Source organism: Planococcus citri, chromosome 1 (genome assembly GCF_950023065.1).
Source record: "Planococcus citri chromosome 1, ihPlaCitr1.1, whole genome shotgun sequence".
Lineage (NCBI taxonomy): Eukaryota > Metazoa > Arthropoda > Insecta > Hemiptera > Pseudococcidae > Planococcus > Planococcus citri.
The window spans coordinates 1,068,395-1,091,830 of NC_088677.1; the positions used below are offsets into that span (position 1 = coordinate 1,068,395).

The 23,436-nt window shown below is 35.9% G+C and overlaps 1 protein-coding gene across 6 annotated transcripts in view; it reads right to left on the reverse strand.

The window, feature by feature from the left end:
• Positions 1–23,436, reverse strand: part of ckn (CRK like proto-oncogene, adaptor protein) — a 153,253-nt gene that overhangs the window by 23,108 nt on the left and 106,709 nt on the right. For all 6 annotated transcript variants that reach the window (XM_065362007.1, XM_065361988.1, XM_065361980.1 and 3 more), the window contains exons 2-5: positions 14,330–14,494; positions 3,593–3,699; positions 3,404–3,490; positions 3,007–3,207 (exon numbers count right to left, since the gene is read on the reverse strand). In XM_065362007.1, coding sequence (XP_065218079.1) covers positions 3,007–3,207; positions 3,404–3,490; positions 3,593–3,699; positions 14,330–14,486 — 552 coding nt within the window. In that variant the 5' untranslated portion in view covers positions 14,487–14,494. The remainder of the gene's footprint in view (positions 1–3,006; positions 3,208–3,403; positions 3,491–3,592; positions 3,700–14,329; positions 14,495–23,436) is intronic.

The following is a 23,436-nucleotide window of genomic DNA, read 5'->3' on the forward strand; positions in this document are numbered from 1 at the left end:
TCATCCGTTTTTGGTAACTAATTTCAAGTTGGGTATTTCAAGGCTCGTACACAGCCCCCCCCCCCCAAAAAATTAATTTTAGCAACAGAAAAAAAATGAAAAAGTAACCAAAAAAGTGACAAAACTCAAGTTGGAATGTTCCGGTTTAAATTTTTAAAAATAGAATTATTTCGCAACTTCGGTAAAAAAAGAGCAAAATTTTTGGCAATTTAGGTATCCCCCCCAAAAAAAAAAAAAAAAAAAAAACAACAACGAAGTGAGAATTTTCGCAATTTTAGGTAAAAACACACATTTTTGACAAAAAGCGAAACTTTGGAGAATTTTTTGAAAAAAGTAAGATTTTTGGTCAATTTTTGAAAAAGCGATAATTTTTGCAAAAAGCAAAACTGACAATAATTTTAGTTTAAAATGTTACTTTTTGGGAATTTCCAGGGAAAAAAGCGAGAATTTTTCAGAAATTTCAATTAAAGAGCGAACATTTTGGTTAAAAACAAGACTGACAATTTCAGCAAGAAGCAAACCCATTTGAAAGGTAAAATTATTGGCAAACAACATTTTTATTTAAAATTTTTGAAAGTTTCAGCAAAAAAGTGAGATTTTTGAAATTTTTTGCAAAAAAGCAACACTTTCATAATTTTGCGGAAAAACAAAATTTTTTATTTTTAAAAAATGGATAGTTTTTGACAATTTTAGCAAAAATAAGTGCTTTTTGGCTATTTTGGACAAACAAAACAAGACTTTTGAGTACCTAACTTTTGATAAAAAATGAGCCTGTTGGAATTTTTCTGAAAAAAAAAAAAATATTTTTCGACAAATTTTGTTAAAAAGCGAGTTTTTGTCAATTTTTTGCAAAAAGCAAGCCTTTGAAAATTTTAGCAAAAAGGTAGGACTTTTTGGCAGTTAATGGCAAAAACTTATTACTTTTTCGTAATTATTTTTAGAAAAAGCAAAACTTTGAAAATTTTAACCAAAGGAAGGGCTTTTTGGATATTTCTGGCATAAAATGTAGGTAAACTTTCAAACAATTTTTTAAAAAGTAAAACTTTTGGAATTTTTGGAAAAAAAAGCGAAATTCTTCACCAATTTTGCTAGAAATTGAGAATTTAATTTATCAATTTTTTGCAAAAATCACGACTTTGACAATTTTTTTTGCAATTTTCTGCAAAAAAAAAACGACAATCTTTAGCTCTTTTTCAAAAAGAAAAAAATATTGGCCAATTTTTGAAAAAGCGAGAATTTTCGATGATTTTTCCAAAGAGCAAGACGAATGACAGTTCTAGCGAAAAGCAAGATTTTTTGGGAATCATTGACAAAAAAAGTGATTTCTTTTTCAATTTCTTGCGAAACGGCGGACGTTTGTTGTTTGAAAGTATTTTTACGATACTTGAAAATTTTTTAACGAAGTTCTATTCAGATTTTCTGCATATTTTGTCATATTTTAAAACGAAACATTATCATTTTTGGCGGTTTACCTAATGAGGAGGTAATTCAATATTCGAAAGTTCTCATAGCTGAACATAACAGGAGGCACACATCGAGGTAAAAATTTACCAGCCACCGTAAACACATCCATCCACTCTTTTCCCATTTACTTCATCATGGCTCAAAATAGAGCAAAATACGAGTATACCGGCAACGACTGAGGAGGATCTGCGACACGTAGTCACGTAAGTACCAAGAAACTGCGATATTTTTCAATTAAATAACGCATACGTATCGTCTCCGTTCATTCATCGCAATGCCAGAACAGAGAAAATTAATAGCATCCGTATCCACGTAGTCATCTTAATAGGACCGGCGCGGACGCTATCGCACCTTTTTTTACAAGTTGGTACACATTTATCGCGGTCTATTTCATCGTAATTCATGAACGATGTGATAAAATTACAGTCTCAAATTACCATATTATTCTTCGATATTTTCAGGGTCGCGTCGCGACACGTGATTTGTTGCAAAATACTCGTATAGTATACCGACGAATGAATCGATTCTTTTATCAAATTTTGCCCATTATTGGTCATACTCGTACTATAGTTTATACCTATCATCATCATCTTTCACAAACAAAACAACCAAATTATTCGTCCGTATAAATAACTACATAAATTACACATACGATACGTTTAATTAATCTCAGGCCCTAACAATGCACATTAAAAGTTCTCATCGTATATTGTTATTTTTGGAAAGAATTTTTTCAACTTACATACCTAGGCAGTAAGTATAGGCAGAGATAGTGAGGCACACAGTTTAAAAACGACTCGCGAGAAGCGAGATTTTCAAGAATAGCGTTATTTCACCTCACACAATCTCACATACCACTTAAAGCGCTTTAATTGATTAATAATACGTATTCGAGTGAGGAATACGAGCGCGATGCTTGTTTTAACTGCTCTTCGTGGGTTAATTAATACGTAAAGTTTTACGATTCTTTGCAACGACACAACGACGACGACGACCGAGAGCCCGAGCATCGAATTGGTCGTGCGCTTCGTGCGACCCACAATGCGATGCGAGCGACGAGCGACGCAGCTAGACATCTCTTTCAAACAATAACTCGCATTTCGCCAAACAAAATACTCCTTATCTTTGGCTCATTCGCTCATTCGCTCAATGAATACGACTCGCGGCTAAATTCGCCGTCGTCGACACCACCACCGCCGCCTCCTCCACCGCTCGGTATTCAACAAAAGTCATTACTCGCCGGCATACGAGTAGCATAACCGTATAAATGAGACTTCTCATGACTTCTCATTGTTAATAAATGATTCACGTAGCTCTTGCTGCACATAAAACCGCTTTAACGCGTACGTTAAAATTGCATTATTAAAACAAACAAAAATCGAAAACAAAAAGTTTTTGAAAGCTTGACTTTTGAATGCACCACACCAGGATTCATTTTAATTCAAGCCACGTGGCGGTGGAATTGCGAAAGAGTCGAGTAAGGGGGGGGGGCGGGGGGTGCTAAGATCCATAACAGTCGAATATACAAAAAATAACACTTACAGGAACTCCACTCTGCAGCAATCGCTCAACTTTGGCTGGAATATTATGATCGACGGAGCCTACCGAAGAGGTAGACATCGAAGATCTGCAATGCGGCGTCGTCAGATGACATCCGGACGCTCGTCCGCTATCTACACTTGCCGTAGAATGCCGTGAACCGGAACCGGATCCAGACGAACCAGGACTATCACGGCCAGGGCTCTGTAATAACATTGCATACGCACGCGTTAGCTTAGCTCATCACTCTTCTAGTTACTCGAAGGTACATTGGTAGGTATTATGCTATTCCCCAATCCACGCTACGCATCTCATGATCAGCGTCAGCGTCATCGTGAATCAGCAAAATCATCGCAAGTTACTCGTAGAGCTAAACGGTAAACGCGGTTCGTGGTTTTACCTGCGTCATATCGATTCCTTGATCTTCCTGTAGCGATAATTGGTGATGGTAGTAAACGGCATTTTTGGCAGCGTGAATTTGAGTATACTGCGATCGAAAAACAAATAAAACATTGAAGAAGAAAAAAAACAACACTCGATACTCAATCGAGCGGACAGCTCGTTTAAGAAAATCTTTTAAAAAACTCACCTGTCCAGCAGGAACACCGTTTCCGGGAAACGTAAACGCCGGATAATTGAATTGACTATTAGGAGATCTTCCCGGCATACCGTAGCACTCGCCACCATCCAGGCCATCTATAACCGAATCATAATAAAACACAGGTATTATTACCTCTACCATTATCGATGTTTTTCTATTCATACATATACTACTAGATACATAGGTAGAGTGTACTAGTCGTAGTAATGGTTGCTCGTGATACGTGTACGAAATAATAACAAAAATAACAATAACAACGACGCTGCGGATGACGACGACGACATAGACCCCAGCAATACAAAGAAATACACATTTAAAAAAAAAAGAAAGTAAAAAGTAAGTATCTAAATAACCATACCATCGAGGTACTGCACCTACGAGAACCTACTGTGTGTCTCAAAAGTCTCTCATAAAGTCAATTCCATAAGTAGGTATTCATTTAATGTAGTCACGAAAAAATAAGCGAATACTCAACTTTGAAGAAGAAGATCAAAACAAATTGTTGAATCGGAAATCAAAACTCGTACCTAGATTTACCAACCAAAAAAACTTGGAAAAGTAGCCCAAAAAATGGCAAACGTGGGCAAAACATTTTAATGCACAAAAAATATAACCACAAAGCCAGAACTTTTCGTTTTAAAATTAAAATCAAAAAAATCGAGAGCAATTAAAGAGAAAATTTTTGATATTTCTAGCAAAGGGCCTTTTAGCAATTTCTGGCAAAAAAATCACTCATTGGGACAGTTTTTGAAAAACGAAGAAACTTTTTGGCAATACAGACAAGAGACGACACTTCTCATATTTTGGGCAGATAATGAGAATTCGACAATAATAGCAAAAAGCACTGCTTTTCAGTAATTTTTGGTTTAAAAAAAGCGAAACTTTTTAGTAATAGTCCGGCACATGACAATAGGAGTAATTGCACCACCACCACCCCCCCCCCCCCCGCCGATCCTCCGGGACAACTGTTTTCTTGAAGGGGACATCCTAAGGAACATTTTAAAGCAAACTTGCCCAAAAAAAAGTTGGCTTTACTTACAAAATTGCGGCCATTTTGATTGACAGGTCAGCCGAAATCGCAGATTTTGCGTTTCAACATGGGACTTGCACGACATTTTTCAAACCTTACAAAGGTAGATTGAAAGATCATGAAAAAAATCCTTAACCTGTCAAAATTTCAAGTGCTAAAGTGCGTTTTTCGATTTTTGGTGAATTTTTGAAAATCAAATTTAGGCCAAAAATGAGGAGGAAAATCAAAATTTTACCAAATTGACCAAGAAAGCTGAAATTTGGGATACACCATATTTTCGACATGCCAAATCGATTAGAAACGGTTTCAACCCGTCTTGAGCAGTTCTGGAGCCTCTAGCAGATTTTTGAAACTCGAAATTCCCACAAAATCCCATCAAATTGGAGTTGTAAATCTGAAAGTTATTCTAAAAACTAATTTCAGTGAATTTCAAGTCGTTTTGGAGCCTACAGCGACTTTTTGAAAATTCCTGAAACCTCCAGCAGATTTTTGAAACTTTAAATTTTCTAAAAATTTCATCAAATGGCGATGAAAAGCTGAAATTTACTCTACACTCCAATTTTAACACCTTCTGAAGACGACTTCAGGCGGGTTCAAGTCATTTTAGAGCCTCCAGCTACTTTTTTGAAAATAACTGAAGCCTCCAGTAGATTTCTGAAACTTGAAATTTCCGTTTATCAAATTGAGTTGGCAAGCTGAAATTTACTTCGCAGACTATATGGCGGCTTCAAATGGTTTTGAAGCTTCCAGCTACTTGTAGGAAATTTCAATTTTCCGAAAAAACGCCATACAACCTTTCAAAAAGTCGCTGGAGGCTCCAAAACGACTTGAAATCCACCAGCAGTCAACTTCGCAGCGTATTGAAAATAGTTTTCAGAATGAATTTTGACTCATCCCCATCTCAGTTTGATGAAATTTTGGGGAAATTTCAAGTTTCAAAAATCTACTGGAGGCTCTAGTAATTTTTAAAAAAGTCGCTGGAGGCTCTAAAATGACTTGAACCCACCTGAAGTCGTCTTCAGAGGATGTTAAAATTGGAGTGTAGAGTAAATTTCAGCTTTCCATCTCCATTTGATGAAATTTCTTTCAAAATTCAAAGTTTCAAAAATCTGCTGGAGGCTCCAGTAATTTTCAAAAAGTTGCTGGAGACTCCAAAACGACTTGAAATTTACCTGCAGTACTTCGTAGCGTATTGAAATTAGTTTTTAGAATAAATCTTAGCTATACAACTCCAATTTGATGGAATTTCGTGGGAATTTCGAGTTTCAAAAATCTGATGGAGGCTCCAGAACTGCTCAAGACGGGTTGAAACCGTTTCCAATCGATTTGGCATGTCGAAAGTAGGTATATCCCAAATTTCAGCTTTCTTGGTCAATTTGGTAAAATTTTGATTTTTTCTCTCCTTTTTGGCCTAAATTCGATTTTCAAAAATTCACCAAAAATCGAAAAACGCACTTTAGCACTTGAAATTTTGACAGGTGAAAAATTTTTGCATGATCTTTCGATCTACCTTTGTAAAGTTTGAAAAATTTCATGCAAGCCCTATGTTGAAACGCAAAATCTGCGATTTCGGCTGACCTGTCAAACAAAATTTGTATATTCAAAAGGTGTCCTAGATATACGCAGTTCAGCGGTTTCTTTTTTTCAACCCCCCCCCCCCGCCTTCTCCTCCTCCTCCTCCTCCTCCTTTCTAGGAACCAGTTTTCACTTTTTCAGAAACAAGTTCAAAAAGTATTCGCAATTGAAAAATCTATGAATTCAAACAGGACCCAAGAGGGCAGATTTCATCGAAAAAATCTCCAGTTACTGAAATCACCGAGACATCCCCTTCCTCTCAAGTCATTTTCAGCGGATTTCTTGATACTTTTTAGAATGGAATAAAGACACCTTTTTAGGGCTTTTCACTTCCGAGATCGGTAAAATCAGACCACCAGTCAGTATTTTTCGAGAGAAACCTTTCCTTCCATCATTGATTTGTTCCCGATTTGATGCAATACTTTCGAGACACACTATATTAGCTTGTTGAATAACAAAAGGGCAAAGCGAATCTCGACTGTTTCATTTTCATCAATGCTACATAACGAACTATACGTATACAGCTTATAATGGCAATGGCAAACCATAGAGCCGAAGCTGCGCTGCGCTGCCAAACCTACGCAACCAAAAATCTGCTCTACACGAAAATGAATCTATGTACAACTGCAAATACATGGGCTACCATTAGCCAAAGCGATAACCTTAAAAATAAAACCGCGCGCGGATTATCAATATTTGAGAGTATCTGGCAAGTTTCAATTTATAATCGTACAAACAGCGATAGCGATAACGACAGCGAATCCGATAGAACGTAAAATGCGACGACATTTAAATAAATTAAACTACCCGGCCGAAATTTTTAGCTCGCGTATAAATATCGCTTCATTGGTGGTGGGCGGTGGGTGGAAGCGAATACGAACGAGCGTTTAAATTTCCAACATAGGAAAAAGCAGAAACAGATAGCCCTTATGTTAGCTATTTAGATGCGATGCAATTGGGCATCTTTCGCCTTCGTATATCTTGGGTCTCGAGGGGAACAAAATCAAGTAAAAATGCATCAGTCGAACAGTTGTGTCGATGAAGGCGACAATGGAACACACCTACACGTGCTTTTAGCGCGATTAATCACAGATTGACGAATAACTAAAGTCGAAAATGGTTTAAAATTGAAACTAATCGAATCTTTCCAGTTCGAAGGAAATTTTGACGCAAACGCGGGTCGTTTTGGTCACCTAGAAGTGTGGATTTTGGTGACCAAAGCTGCCATATGGAAGAATGCGACGACGTACGACTATTCGAGCTCATTTCTTAGCGCCATAAGTGAACGCTTTCACCCACCATCGACCATCGACCGTCGTGGCAGAGGACTTGCTCGATCTTGGCTCTTCGTATACTGGTTGGCCAATGCTGTACTCGTATATGTGTAAGAAAACGTCATCGAGATGCATTTACGTATGTAGATGTACTCGTAAGTCGTACTACCGAAGCACATGTGCGTTCACCGTTCAAGACAATCGTAGACAAAGTAGGCAGGTAGCTGGCACTGGCAGAGCTCGAGTCGAGAGTGTGGTGATCTGCGCGGCTTATAGGTATAGGCGAAGAAAAGAATAGGAAAATACGCAACCTTGGGTGCCGGCCTGGAAGCTGGAAGGCACAGGAACGACCATACTGAAGGTCAGACAAGGCTAGAAACTGGTTTCTGACGTAGCGTAGCGCACGTTAAAACACACCGGCATCGCATCGCATCGCATCGTACTATTTCTATTTTCTATTCGGTTTTTCGTTCAACAACAATACAAATACATAGATGTACAGGAATAGGCTACATATGACACAGTATGTTGGCCGGCCAACGCGCTCTGGCTCTAACCTATTACCTATTGCAGGCTGCAGGCTGCAGGCCACAAGAGAGGCAAGACGCAAGACGCGAAACGCACTAAACGCCATCCATCGGCCATCCACTTACCGCTAGCGCACTAGCTTTGGTCGATGGCCGATGGCCGATGGCCGATCTAACGGTCATCGAGATCGAGATCGAGATCGCGTTATGCTCGATTTCTTGTCGTCTTTCACGTAAAATTGTAAACCTACCTATATAAGCGCGAGCTAACATACGTTTATAGGTTTAGCTAGAGCAGAGCTACATCATAATAAACATAACTATCGACCATAAATAGTGCACTGTTTGTTACAGGTAAATGGTAATCCTGACCACTTCAGTACGAGAGGCGTCATTTGAAGGTTTCCCTCCTTCTCAAACTCTAGTGTTATTAGAAAAATATTCCAACCATTAGGTAGAATTTTTCCAAGAATAAACGTCACTATTTATACCTACACTTAAGCACACTCGCATCACATAAATTCGCCGAAAACGGGAAATACTAAATTGATTCGACGTATTTATATGGTTATGAACCAGGTAATTAGGTACACATGTGTAAATGTATTTGTACGTAGGCAGAGCAAGGCGTTATAAAGATATCCAATATTTTTGAAAAACCATTTCCCAGACTTTTCCCGGTTTTTTAGATCAATTTTTTCAATTTTTCAGACTTTTCGGATATCAAGTATCCGCACACAAAATATGTAGTAAGGGGAGGGATGTTTCGACTTTTGTAGATTTTTCAAAAATTTTATAATTCAAGCGCAGCTGTCAAAATTACAAGATCGGTATTAAATCAGAAAAATCACTAAATTTTCATTACTTTTTGCCAAGGCTATTTTGTGGGGTCATCGCACAAAGTTCCAAAAAACAATTTCAAAATTATCGAAAAATTGCCATAAAAACTGAAACAAATAAAAGAATTCGGAAAAAAATAAAATTTGACAAAAAAAGAAGTTTTTAAGCAACTTTTTTCAGAAAACAGAACGTTTGTTTGGCAAACTTTGAAGCAAAAGAAGGACTTTTTAAGCCGGCAAGGAAAAACCCAATGCTTTTTTGACGTTTTGGCAAATAAGGCACAAATCTAGGGGCCACTTGTACGACTCTCGTTCAAATTCTGAACCAAGTTCAACTCGTTGTTTTTGACGAGTTAAACTGAGTTCAACTTCTTGACCGAGAGTCGTACAAGTGGTCCTAGGTAATTTTAGGAAAAATTATGACCATTTTATTATCTACTCTACAAAAAATAACTACTTCCTGAGAATTTTGATGAAAAAAACATTACAACTTTTCGTCAAATAAACTCCAAAAATTGACTTTGACAGGCTCGGACACAATTATGACCAAAAAATGAATTTTTCGACAATTTTAGCAAAAACAGGGTTTTTTATTGCAATCGTGCGAGAACAAGACTTTTTGATAGTTCTGGCAAAAAATGTCAGTTTTTGATAATGATACCAAAAAAGGACAGTTTTTGACTATTTTCACAAAAAATAGACACTTTTTGACAATTTTACCAAGAATGGACACTTTTTGAAAATTGTGCCAAAAATGGACATTTTTTTGAAAATTGGGCCAAAAATAGACATTTTTCAAAAAGTGTGCCAAAATGCACAGTTTTTGAATTTTTTTTTAAACAAAAAAATATACACTTTTTGATAATTTTACAAAATATGAAAATTTTTTGAAAATTGTGCCAAAAATGGACAGTTTTTGACTATTTTTTACACAAAATAGACACTTTTTGACAATTTTACAAAAAATGGCACTTTTTGACAATTTTACAAAAAATGCGACATTTTTTAATTGTGTTAAAAATGGACAGCTTTTGACTTTTTTGTACAAAAAAATGAAAATTTTTTGACAATTTTACAAAAAATGTACATTTTTTAAAAATTATGCCATAAGTGGGCAGTTTTTGACTTTTTTGTACAAAAAATGGCAGTTTTTGACTTTTTTGTACAAAAAAATGGCACTTTTTGACAATTTTACCAAAATTGGACATTTTTTAATTGTGCTAAAAATGGACAGCTTTTGACTTTTTTGTACAAAAAAATAGGCACTTTTTGACAATTTTACCAAAAATGGACATTTTTTAATTATGTTAAAAACGGACAGCTTTGATTTTTTTGTACAAAAAAATAGAAACTTTTTGACAATTTTACAAAAAAGGGGGATTTTTTGAAAATTGTGCCAAAAATAAACTATTTTTACAAAAAATACACACTTTTTGACAATTTTACCAAAAATGGGCATTTTTTAATTGTGCCAAAAATGGGCAGTTTTTAACTATTTTTTACACAAAATAAACACTTTTTGACAATTTTACAAAAAATGTACACTTTTTGAAAGTTAAGCCAAAAATGAACATTTTTCAAAATATCTAATATTTTCCCAAAAATTGACGCTTTTTGACTTTTTTTCCCAAAAATTTACACCTCTTTAACTTTGGCAAATGTGACCAAAAAAATAAAAAAATGAACAGAAATTTATAAGCAAGTTTGGCTAAAAACAAGACTTCTGTTTGGCAATTTTGGAACAATCAGAGGGCTTGTCAATTAGATAAGGCCAACATGAATTCTTATTGGATGTTTGGAGTAGAGAGGGTGTGCAAAAAATTTTCGAACCTACAACTTTCAAGACTTTAGCACGTGTGCCTCAAAAAAACGGTTCCCGGCCATTCCCCCGAATTTTTTTCCCCGAATGGAAAAATCCCGAATCAAAATTTACCTGAATAACAAATTTCCCGAATACTTATATCCCGAATTTTTTTTCCCTGAATGAATTGATTCCCGAATAGATCTTAAAAATTTTTTATTTTTTATAAAAGTTTTAATAAATTTTCGATTTTTTTTATAACTTTTAATAAATTTGTAATTTTTTATAAAACTTTTAATAAATTTTCAAGTTTTTATCAAACTTTTAATGAATTTTCAGTTTTTATTAAACTTCTAATCATTTTTAATTTTTATACCTAAAAACTTTTAATTTTTCATAATTTACTCACGGACATTGTAACTTAACGTTCGCAGAAATACAATTTCTTCGTTTTGGTCAACGTAATCGTTGTAATTTCTTACGATGCCACTTAAACATACTATTCCATATGTCAATGTCACACGAATCAAACCATTTTTTTCACTTTTACCCCTTCGGGGAGGTGCTGGGGACCATGGGTGAGGTCAGTTGGAAAAACTAAGGCCATATTCGTGTTCAGCGACATCGAAAACATACTATTTCATGTGTCACACGAACAAAACACTTTTTTGAATTTTTACCCTCTTTGGGGAGGTGCCGGGGGCCGTGGATAGGATCCAATCAAAAATCGGACGTCATATTCGTGTTCAGCGTCGCCGAAAACATACAATTCGATACATCACATGGCCCAGATTTTCTTTTGAAAGTTTCACCCAACATTGGTGGTGGGGGTGCTCCCCCTCCGTCAACGAGTGCCATCTCGAAGTAATGATTTGGAAATTTGTTCGGGTAAACCATAAAATTTGGGTAAAAAACATTCGGGAAGCAAAAATTCGGGTATAAAAGATTCGGAAACCAGAAATTCGGGTATATACGATTTGGGAACCAAAAATTCGGGGAAATGGATTCGGGAATTGGCATTCGGGATCACAGAATTCGGGGAAAACTTATTCGGGAAAAGGTAATTCGGGTTTAAATTCGTTCGGGCAAATGGATTCGGGAAATTGTCCGTGAATCCAAAAAAACAAGTGACCAAAAAAGGTTCGCATTTTGCTAATTGTTCAGTGATTTTAATGTTTTTGGTTTTTTTTTTTTCAATGTTATTACATTTTCAGGCTTATCAACACTTTTTCATGCATTTTGGGCAAATTTCACATACTTTCAAATTTCAATTAGGTGATTCTTCAATATTGACATTTTATCATTATTTCGTTGATTTACTTACAGTGTTTTTAATGCTTCAACGTGTGTATAAAAGAAGTTTCATCGATGTTTTCACACTTTTTCAAGTAATTTTTGTCAAATTTTACTGAAATTTATTTTCGTATGATTCTATAGCCGCGTTATTCGGTCGCTTTGTCACATTATCAAACTTTCATAGCATGCGCAGCCTTTACGAAGGCTATGTTGGTTTGGTGGACAGGACACGACTGCACACGTAGATCTGGCTCAAGTTGCACCATCAAGAATGTAACAGAATCTACGTGCAATCGAAATTTTATCAAGATTTGTTCAGCGATGACACGTAATGAGGTATCTAATGACGATATGGGTGCCCGTGTCACCTTCGTCTCTAACAACGACCAGTATTCAACATTACTGAAAACCAATGAAGAAGATGTACCAAGAGATATGTACGATGGGACTAAAGGGCACCTTATCCAATCTTACAGTACCTTACTCTGCTTCACTAACCACACATTACCTGCATGAAAAGCTCACACCAACGCATCAGGTGATTCTGATAACCAATATATTGGTACCTTGTACCTATACTCGATATTATGGCTCATTTCAGCGTTACCATCGTCGCTAACCACTCGACAAAGTTGACATCATTCATCGAGTCATCAGTCATCGCATTATCGCGAGTAGAACAAGTTCGATAAAATCGAGTACTTGTATACCTGCGAGCTTATTTTCCACCCGGTTTATAAGCAATTGACATTTAATACTTACACGTGTTTGACTATAAGTACATATAGGTTGGCATAGCGAGAATTAATACGATGTGTTCGAACATTTTCAAGCCACAGATACTCGATTCGAAAAACAAAACTTAACGCTCGAAAATTTTAATAAAAAATTATGTGGGTGCTTCGGTTTTGATTAAAAATCGACTAAAGAATACGTAAATGTTTCAATTTAGCGAGAGCAATCTGATCTTCTTCTCAAAACTCAACTCGTATCAAGAGACGCCACGATGACGGCGAGCCCAGCAGTATTTTTCTATTATTTTATCGTTTTTCTAAATAAGGAAGGTGAAAGCAAAATACCTGGTAGAATTAAAAGCGCATTTTTTGCTCGCGCTAATTCGTATACGAATGTCATATTTCAAGTTTGAAACATTATATCAAGCTCACCTTTATACCTACACAAAAATCGTAAAACCCCTACGCCCATCGACGTCCTCGTGGACGCGTCGCACTCGCATTCCACACTTTAAATGAGATATTTTCAACAACTGATTTTTTAATCGTAATTGGGGGAGGGGAAAGAAGGGCAGCGGCAAGGTACAGAAGAGCACAATACGAGTACATCTCTAATCTAGATATTCTACATAGGAGTGAAATAGTGTGAGATTCTGTGCGAAGTGCTAAGTTTTCACAAAATCGAATGATGACTTTCTGCAGGCAGGTAGAGGTAGGTACATTCTCATTTTTGAGATTTTTCATGGAACAACCTTGAAACTCAATTTCCAAAATATTTTTTTTTTCAAACAAAAATCCTTAAATTCAATCTCTTTCTTTTTGAACAAAATTTTTTTTTTGATTTGAAAATTACCTCACTACTACATTTGTAACTGTCACAGCTTGTGCAGAAAATTATTTTTCATTTTTTCTCAAAATTTTGGATCTTGGTTTCAAAAATTTTAGACGTAATATATTATTGAAAATTTTCTGATTTTTATGCAGGTATGAGAAACTTTTCGGAAAATTTTCGTATGCCTGCATCGAAAATTTATTTTGAAAATCGGGATTAAAAAATTCCAATTTTGAGCATTTCCTCAAATTTCCAAAATGAAATTTTGAGTAAACCTCAAATTTTTTTAAAAGTCTGCCCAACGAAGTTATACTCCTTCCCATATAATGCAATTTTTTAATTTTCATCGGTCTGATTCTCGGGTCCCAAAGGGTTAAAGAGTAGCAATCAGTTTTCTAAGTGCGCTAAATGAGCAAACATGGTTTACTACGTCTTGTGAGCACCTGTGCAACAAAAATCCAAGTTTCACACGCAACCAATGAACCTGGTATACAATATCTGAGAAAATACGCTCCCAAACACACCCTTATAAAGGCCCATATATGTATGTACTTGTAACATCTTCATGGAGAAGAACTGAGAAGAAGGCTAGCAAACTGTACACATACACTATACAGGAAAGCTATAGTACATTACATAAACATACGCGGATCGTCGTAGCACACACATCACAATGCGACTAATATAGTACCTATACCTAAAAGAAACACCATGTAGGTAAAGACACTAGAGAGACCGAGCAACCATAGTAAACAGATACAGAAAAAGGTACGATAGGAAAGAGAACTGTTTGAAAAATATGTATGAAAAATGATACCTTTGGAAATGGGATCCGAAAAACAGCTATCTTCTCCCGAACTACTGTATCCAGCTGAGCTGAAACTGCTTCCAGAGTGTCTGTACGTCGAATTATCTGGTACTGAGGGAGGGGCCACCTTCTTTATCTGCGGGGCGCACTTTTGTGGCCTGTTCATTCCCCCAACTGCAAAAAAACAAAACAAAAAAAAAACGCCAAAATTAAAAATTGAAAATTTCCAAATCATGTACACATAAGTAAGTAACAAATAAGCAGGCTGCACGAAGCAACCACCATATTATACATTATAGTGCAGTGAATTATGACCGTTTCTCTATTCTCTCAAGAATGGTCTATTTGCAAAGAGTACGCATAAACGACTATTTAAATACAAAATGTACATTCATTAAGCAAAACAATAAGTTGTATATTCGAAAGAGCAAAAAAAAAAAAAAAAGACTTGGCAACTCTCGAAAAGTCACGTTTTTAAAACGAAGTAGTAGAGGCAACGCGCACACGCGTATTTTCTTTTCTTTTTAATAAAACATCATAAAACAATAGCCGAGCATCGAGCGAGAAACAACACAGGCTCGTTTACAACCAGTAGGGAAAAAAAGGATAAATTTGCGAATCTCTTCCAACGACTGCTAGTGGATAGGATACCTCATTATAACAATTCTTGTCTTGTAGGTCTAGGTATCCAGTATCCCTCGCTTACTTATTTCTGCGAATGTATCAACGCACCGTGAAGAAAAAGGGCATTTGCTCGTATACCAAAAACCTACACCTTCAAGAATCAAAAGGATTAACGAGCAAACGACGAATTCAAAGATTAATCTACGAATGCACAGCAAAAGTTACGCGATAATATTTTTTTTTGCTTCCATTTCGGACTGTTTACAGAGAACTGCATCAATTTGCGAATCTTCGAATATGGATTTTTATTTTTCTTTCACTTCGATAATTCTACAAAACTTTCAAAATATACCATAACAAAGTTTGAAACATTCCAGGAAAAATTACACGATATTTTACTCATTTTTAGACTCGTGGTATCGCTGGCTTATCTGCAGTCATGAAAATATGTAAACAAAATATTATCACCAACATACCGAGGATCATTTTAAACATTTGGGACTGCAGCCGGATTTCAACTAATTTTTACAAAACAATCCAATTATTGTAAGAAACAGAAAAACATGCAAAGTAGGAAAAAAGCAGGACTTTAGGGGAAGAAATTTCAAAAATTCAATTTTTGGAGGAGAGGAGTTGGGTGAAAATTGGAAACAAAAATTTTTCAAGTCTAAAAATACAGTTTTCAATTTCAGAGAGAACTGAAACGAAAAAAATTAAAAATTAAAAAAAAAGAAGAGAATAAGTAACTGGTAAATTTCAAAATTTAGTTCAGGGCTTTTTGCAATTTTGGCAAAAAAAACTGAGCAGCAGACTTTTTTGGGACCTCAGCAGAAAAAGCAGGATTTTTCTATGGTCAAGGATCTGTTTTGCAATTTCGGCAAAAAAGCATTTTTGAAATTTCTGCAAAGAATAGGGTCCAATTTTACGAAAATTCATAAAACACAGGCAAGTTCTGCAGATGAACAGACTTTAAATTTTGCCAAAATAGGACTTTTGCTGTAAATTTTGCAGAAAAAAGGATCTCTATTGCAATTCTGAAAGAAAAGCAGGATATTTTCATGCAATTTTCACGATAAGCTGCCAATTTTAACAAATAAAGGGGTTTTTGCATACATGAAAAATAACAGGACATTTTTTGCGATTTTGAAGAAAAAAAAAACAGGTTTTTTTTCGCAGCAATTTCAAAAAAATACAGTCAATTTTTAATGGAAAAGGACATTTTTGTAATTTTGACACATATAAAATTTTTGTTAGGAAACTATATGAGAAAATGAAAAATTTTTGGTTGTTTTTGCTGAAAAACAGATCTCTTTCGCAAATTTGGAAAAAATTAGAGCCTCCTTATGTGCTTAATATTTATTTTAAAAAAAAAAAGAGAGAGAGAGACAATCCTAACAAAAAAAATCTAATACTTAATTGAAATTAAATTGTGGCAGACGAGCACATTTCTGTTGTGGATATTTCGAAAAAATAGTAGATCTCTATTCTTTTGTGATTTTAGTAGAAAAAAATACTTCTTTCGCAATATTGGCAAAAAAGCAGATCACTTTTCTTATAAAAAAAATTGGGGAAAAATGGTCAATTTTTAACCAAAAAAGCACTTTTTTGCAATTTTTGCAGAACGGTAGGACCTGTTTTTGCCGACAATTTCGGAAATGAAAGATGTTTTAACAAAAACAGAATATTTTTTGCCATTGTGGCAGCAAATCGTATTTATATGCAATTTCAGCAAAGAAAAAACTTTCATAAGAATAATTTTGGCAAAAAAAGGCTATTTTTCGACGATTTTGAAAAAAATACAATTTTTTCATCTGCAACTTTGAAAAAAAAATCAATTTTGATTTTAAAAAAAGATTTTTTGCGGTTAATGCAAAAAACAACACTTTTTAAATGCAATTTCAAGAACAACCGTTAATTTTTACCAAACGAGGGCTTTCTTGCAATTTTGGCAAAAAAAAGATTCTATTTTGGAAAATAATATTTTTGACTAAAAAATTTCTTTTGCAATTTTGGCATAGAAAAATGGCTCTTTTTTCAATTTTTGCAAAAAACAGACCCTTCTTTTTGCAATTTCGGAAAAGTATCACATTTTAACGAAAGAAGAGGATTTTTTGGAATTTTGGCAAGAAAATAGCATTTTAAAAAAAATTTCAAGAGAAAACGCTAATTTCAATTTTAAAAAACCAAGACTTTTTTTGCAACTTCAACCAGAAAAAGCGAGACTTTTCATTCGATTTTGGCAAAAAATAGGACTTTTTCAAGATATTATGTCAAATTCAAAAGAGAAAATCCCAGAAAAACTTGTAAATCATACAATACAATACGGCATACCATTTACTTTCTTATTTCAACGTTAAGTGTTTATTCCTTATCAGTTCGAGTGCTTTGTACCGTTCAGTTAATCGCAAAGTATTTATATATTTAAAAAATATATCTAACCTTTAGTTGAGCTGACTATACTATAAGATAACGCGCAAAAATTGATCAATTTAGTTCGCAAGCTTATGGCATGGTATCAAAAAGCACAATAATACTTAATTCCTAATTTTCTCATTTCAGTTCAAAACCGCGTGTACAATCCTAATAATACATGATACATGTTTATGTACGTATATTCACATCAAAAGAAAACGACTCAGTCTCCGACATATAAAAATACTTATATGGCGGCAGGGTACTTTCTGCTAGACCTCGTTACGCATCAAAAACACGAGTAAGTTATATTGCTATAACCCTATTCATATCTGGTGAAAAAACATCAGACTGCGAGTCGAAAATGAATCGTAAGCGTGATTTTTTGCTGAGTTTTCCCCGAGAAGAATTTGCATGAAATTCCTTTCACGATAATAAAAAAAAAGTCTATCGTTGGAATCAGAGAGGCTGAATATTTCAAATGATTCGCTGACTATTCACTTGGATCACGTATACTGGTCTAATCAACAGACTTGAAAGGGAAGAGGAACTGAAGGTCCAAGGAACCTTGGTTTTGCCCATCGAGCGTTTTCGACTGTATTGAATTGACCAAAAAAGACTTTCCGGGCAACCTGTACCCACGTCTAAAAATAATCTTACCAACGAATTCGCGTCTGCGGCTCCAAGGACAAGCAGAGCAAAGAAGCGGTGGCGGAATATCGCATAAATTTTAAAATTCTGCGGCCTGGTATCCTTAGACGATATAGATATTCGACGTCGGTAAATTTACGAACACCGAAAATTGGATTACTCGCAGTCGCAAATAGAGCGAAGGCTCACCGCTCACCAACGCCAGCGCCAGCCACACTGTGGCATGGCACAGTAGCGTTCGAATTTCGAGCACGTTTTCGCATATCGAAAAGGAAAAATATGTATTCGCTGTCGATACAACGAGAAGGGTGAAAAAGTACATGCATATAATACGTAGATGTACGAGAGAAAGAGATTACCTATACTCGGGCCGCGAATCGTAAATAAAAAATTTTATCGATGTGGCGCGTGAAAATATGCGAAAAACAACCCCCCCCCCCACGGGAGCGATTCTTTTTCCAGTAAAACAGAGACTTATTGTATGGAATTTTGTCGTCGTCGTTCATTTATTTATTCATTTACTCGTATTTGGTTTTTCTGCGAGACGCATTAGGTGTTTTAAGCCAGCTTCCGTACATGATCCTCCGGGAATCCAGCACCAGCAATCGGCCCACAGCTGAGTAAAATTACACATTCGGACGACTGCTCGCAAAACGTTTAGAGAAAAAAAAACCGAAAAGGTAGGTAGTATCGTTGAAGTGAAATATTATATCCAGCGAACGATGCGGAACGTTTTTTTCCTTCTCCCTACGACTATAGCTTTTCGCTGCTGCTTGCCAGTTGCCGGTTTTTCGCCAAAGTACCCGGAGTGAGGCGAACGCTGAAACCCGCGTCTTTTTTCTCGCTCCAGCTCTTTTTCTTTTTCCAATTCCAATGCAGGAAAAACAAGTATAAGTAGGCGGGTTGGAGCGTCTCGAGCAAGCAGAGCGTCGCTGATAACGAAATAGTGCGAGATTAAACGATAATACGAGATTTATGGACGATTTGAAGAGGCGTAAGAATGGTGGCGGTGGCTAAAAAGTCGAAAACTTTGCGTTGATATTTGTCGGTCGTGGTAATGATGCGTTAGAATTATTTCTCCCGCGGGTACGATGCGAATACCACGCTTTAGTCGCTTTGCACGCTGCTAAAATTCCTTCTCTGGCACTGCCAGACCTGCACGATCTTTTGAGAGGCGATGCCAAATGCCTTACCTGGCCCGGGGTTCTTTGCAAACTCGTTGGAAACTGGCTTGGGAACACTTCGAACCTTAATTTCCACTGCCAACGTTGAATTATCAATTTTGAAAATTCAAATCGGTCGAAAATCTGAGATTTTTCAATTAAAATTGATGAAAAATCAGTTCTCAGGGTCAATTTAATCTCCTGTACCCTTCTTTGATAGTTTCAATATTCATAAGCGAAATGGAAGAAAGACAGTTTTTCCTGCTTGCACATTCGAGACTCAAAATTCTGCGAACTTGTTCCATTTCCTCAAGCCCTCTCTTTTCAGGATATTCACCTGTTGGAAGCACCACAAAGAAAATGATTCGAGAGAGGTAATTTCGACTGAATTTGCCACTCTGACTACACTACACCAAGAAAACTTCCATAATTTGCAACCTCGCTACCAATTTATTAGAAAAACAAAAAAAAAACACCGCAGACGTAACAAACAATAGCTTATTAGAACAGAACCAGAAGTACATATCATGACAAAACCAGGACCACCCTTGATCTTGAAGACGTATCTGGTCGCATTGTCAACAGATTCGGTATTTATGCCAAAACAAAGCGAAGCGAGAAAAAAAGGTAGGTAATCTGCATATCGCATTCTCCATCGTCCATCGCCAGGTCCACCGAAAACAATACCATCTCGGTGTTTTACGAAGGTTAAAACACACAAACAAACGAGTTTCATTAGTCGATTGCGGCATTTGCGGCGCGGCGATCTGGTTGTCTGCAGTCAAGTCAAGTGAAGACTCGAAAACGAAACAATACTGGTAAATTTTCGGCCAAATTAAGACGCGAATGAGGAATGATGTATAAATACAAATATAGGCGTCCGCCGTCCACCGTCCGCGTAGAATAGCCGCAATTAGCCGCGGACTTGTCAAAGCGACAACGACATTCTTTTATTGCATTAACACGCTGCTGCTAAACCGGTTCGTCGCACATCCAAAGCGCAATATTATTTTGACACTGTTTCGAACTGAGCTGCGTTTCAGGTTCGAGTTGCAATCACCATCGCCATCGCCTTCATCTCTGTCTCTGTCGTCATCGTTGTAAGTTTGTGGCTTTTTAGGTAATCACATGACATGACTAACTGCTGACATGTCTATCGCCTCGAATCGAACGATTTTTACCAAGTATTTTAATAATCAGAATAGGCAAAAAATCAATTACTGACGAGGAATCAGCGAAATTTAACTCTGTCAAACCAGAAAAAAATTCATCGAATTGATCAGTGATTTTCAATCATAGAATCAGAAATGTTATCAGCATAACAGAATAAATCAATCAAGGAGTACATAAATTTCAATGAGCCACATTCAGGAAATATTTCAAGTTTGAACAATGTTTGAAACAAGTGAAACTTTTTAACATTTTTGGAAAAAAGTGACCATTTTTGAAATTTTTGGAGAAAAGCGAAATTTTTTACCTATTTTGCTAGAGAGTAAGAATTTTTGTCAATTTCTTGCAAGAAGAAACCCTTCAACATAAAATACCTTGACAATTTTGGTAAAAAGTAGATACATACAATTTTTTGGCAATTATTGGTAAAAAAACGAAACTTTTTCATAATTAGACAATTTACATTTTTAGCCAGTTTTCTAAAAAGCAAAAAAATTTTCATCTCTTAAAATGCAAGAATTTTCAACATTTTTTGAAAAAAAGCAATCCTTTGAAAATGTTAGCAAAAGGAAGGGCTTTTTGGCAACTTTTGGTAAAAATGATAAACTTTGGTACAATTTTTGAAATGGTGTATTTTTTGGAATCTTTGGGGAAAAAGTGAAATTTTTCATCAATTTTGCTGAAAAAGTAGACATTTTGGCCAATTTTTTGTAAAAAGCGAGACTTTGAATATTTTAGCAAAAAACAGGAAATTATCGACAAAAAACGAAACTTTTTCACAATTTTCGTCAAAAAATCAAGAATTTTGAACAATATGTGGAAAAAATGAGAATTTTTGGTATTTAAAAAAAAAAGACAACCTGCAGCCATTTTTCTGAAAAGCAAAAATTATTGTTAATTTTCAAAATCGAGAGAATTTTTGCCAAAAAACAAGACTTTGATAGTTTCAGCAAAAAGCGGGTCTTTTTTGAATTGATGGGCAACAAATTGATACTTTTTTGCGATTTCTGACAAAACAACGAGACGATTGAGTGGATTTATGAAAAAAAAAAAAAAAAAAACGTTGAAAAGGGATAATTTTTGCCAAAAAAAGAAACCTTTGCAAGCGCAACTTTTTGCAAACTTTTTATTGAAAAGGCCAAATTTTTTGGTAATTTCTGGAAAATAGCGATACTGTAGGGTAATTTTAGCAAAAAAATTGAAAACTGTTCAGTTGAAATTTTTCCAATGAGAATTGATAATTTTTAACGAGAAACGAGACTTTTGGGCAATTTTGACAACGACGAGATTTTTTGTGATTTTTGGCAGAAAGCGAGACTATTGACAATTTCTGCACAAGGCAGGGCTTTGTAACCAGAAATGCTGCTAATTTTTTTCCACTGTTGCCAACTTAAACTTGCATCATTGTTGAAAAAATACTTATAAAAATCTCGTTTTCATTTTGAAAATTTGAAATTTTTCAAAATTGTGATACATTATTTTACATTTTTTTGTCAGAAAAATCTACCAAATTTCGACAATTTTTTTTTATTTCACAATTGAAAAATTGGAAGGTGTGTGGATGAGATGTGGGTAACCAAGAGGTGAGAGGTAAAGGAAAGGGCTATATTTGAAGTTCGTCCACTGTTTTGAATTCTTAATAGGTAAAGGATGAACCAAAACTATAAGGGGTCCAATAATTGGAAAAGAAAGAACTCTCTCCTAGCATTAAAAATAAGGAGAGAGTTCTTTCTTTTCCAATTGAATTCTTAATGCAGCTTGCTCCTCCCACCCCCACAGTGTAACCTCTCAAAATTTTGATCTTCGGATACTTGGGTAAATTCTTGAAAAAATCTTAGAATAATACATCACTATTCTGCAGGAAACATCAACTATTCGATGAGACCGAATTATTCGACGTAACATAAGCAGAATTTCAGCTGTTGAATAATATTTCAAGCACTACGTCAACTTTCAAACGAAGCAAAAAATACGAAAATCGATTCGATAAATCGCGAACTATACGAATATACGTTTTATATGTACTATACGTATGTGTAGAAATATCTGCTTGTGTTTAAAGTACTCGTATATGGCACGTCTACGTAGTCGTATACATAAGACAAATTTCATCGCTACATGTTACGTCTACATACTGGTACTCGTAGAATAGGTTCCTCTCGCTTCGGCTTCGCATCGAGCCCATTTTAAATCAAAGCAAAAGCGACGACGATGCGACGTGCGACGGCGAAAATTTACGACGTACCTAACCTAACGTTAGTATCGCCAGCTCAAGCGTGCTTTATGCGTTATGCCCGCGTACATCGTCGTACAATGTATCAAATTCAATCTAGCTAACGGATAATTTATGTGCTTCGAATATCGCGCATCTTTTTAGCACATCCAGTATCCACGCTGTTCCTGTTCGTTTTCACTATCAAAATACTAAACTGAATTTAAACACTGCACATAACTCAGCATCAAAGCTTCTAACTAGTAAGGCTACAGAACTTCTTAGAATTGACCACGCTTCGGAGCCAGAATTGAATTAAAATAATCTCTAATTGGAAAAACATAATCTTTCAAGTTCCTAGAAAGGAATCAAACGAACTCTATAGGACATCAACGTAAAAATGCCACATCAAAAAAACATGCTCACATGCTCAATATTTCTACTTATGTAACCCTTCGGTATCCAATTCTGTACCATGTAGGGTCAAGCTTGTGGGAAAACTCTTCACACCCACGACGCGACGCGGACGCGACGTTGAAGTAATCGCGCTACTGGAAACAACAACAACAATGGTTCGTCACAAATATCGCGGGAAAAAACGTGAAAAAACCACCAACACGCAGGATTGAAAAAAACCAGATGAAACCACAACAGCCTAAAAGGCGCGGTGTTATTGAATCCTATAAGAGCACCGCGCAATACGAGGTGCACAGTTTGGCCACCTGCTACGAGCTACAAAGTACAAACACAAAGAGCTCATCTTATAACAACCCACGAACACTGTTAGCCCAAAATACGATTCACCTATCGCGTACACGTACCTCTCTTTATTACAGGGACGCGGACGGGGGATGGGGCAACCAAATGTGGAATCGGAATTTTAA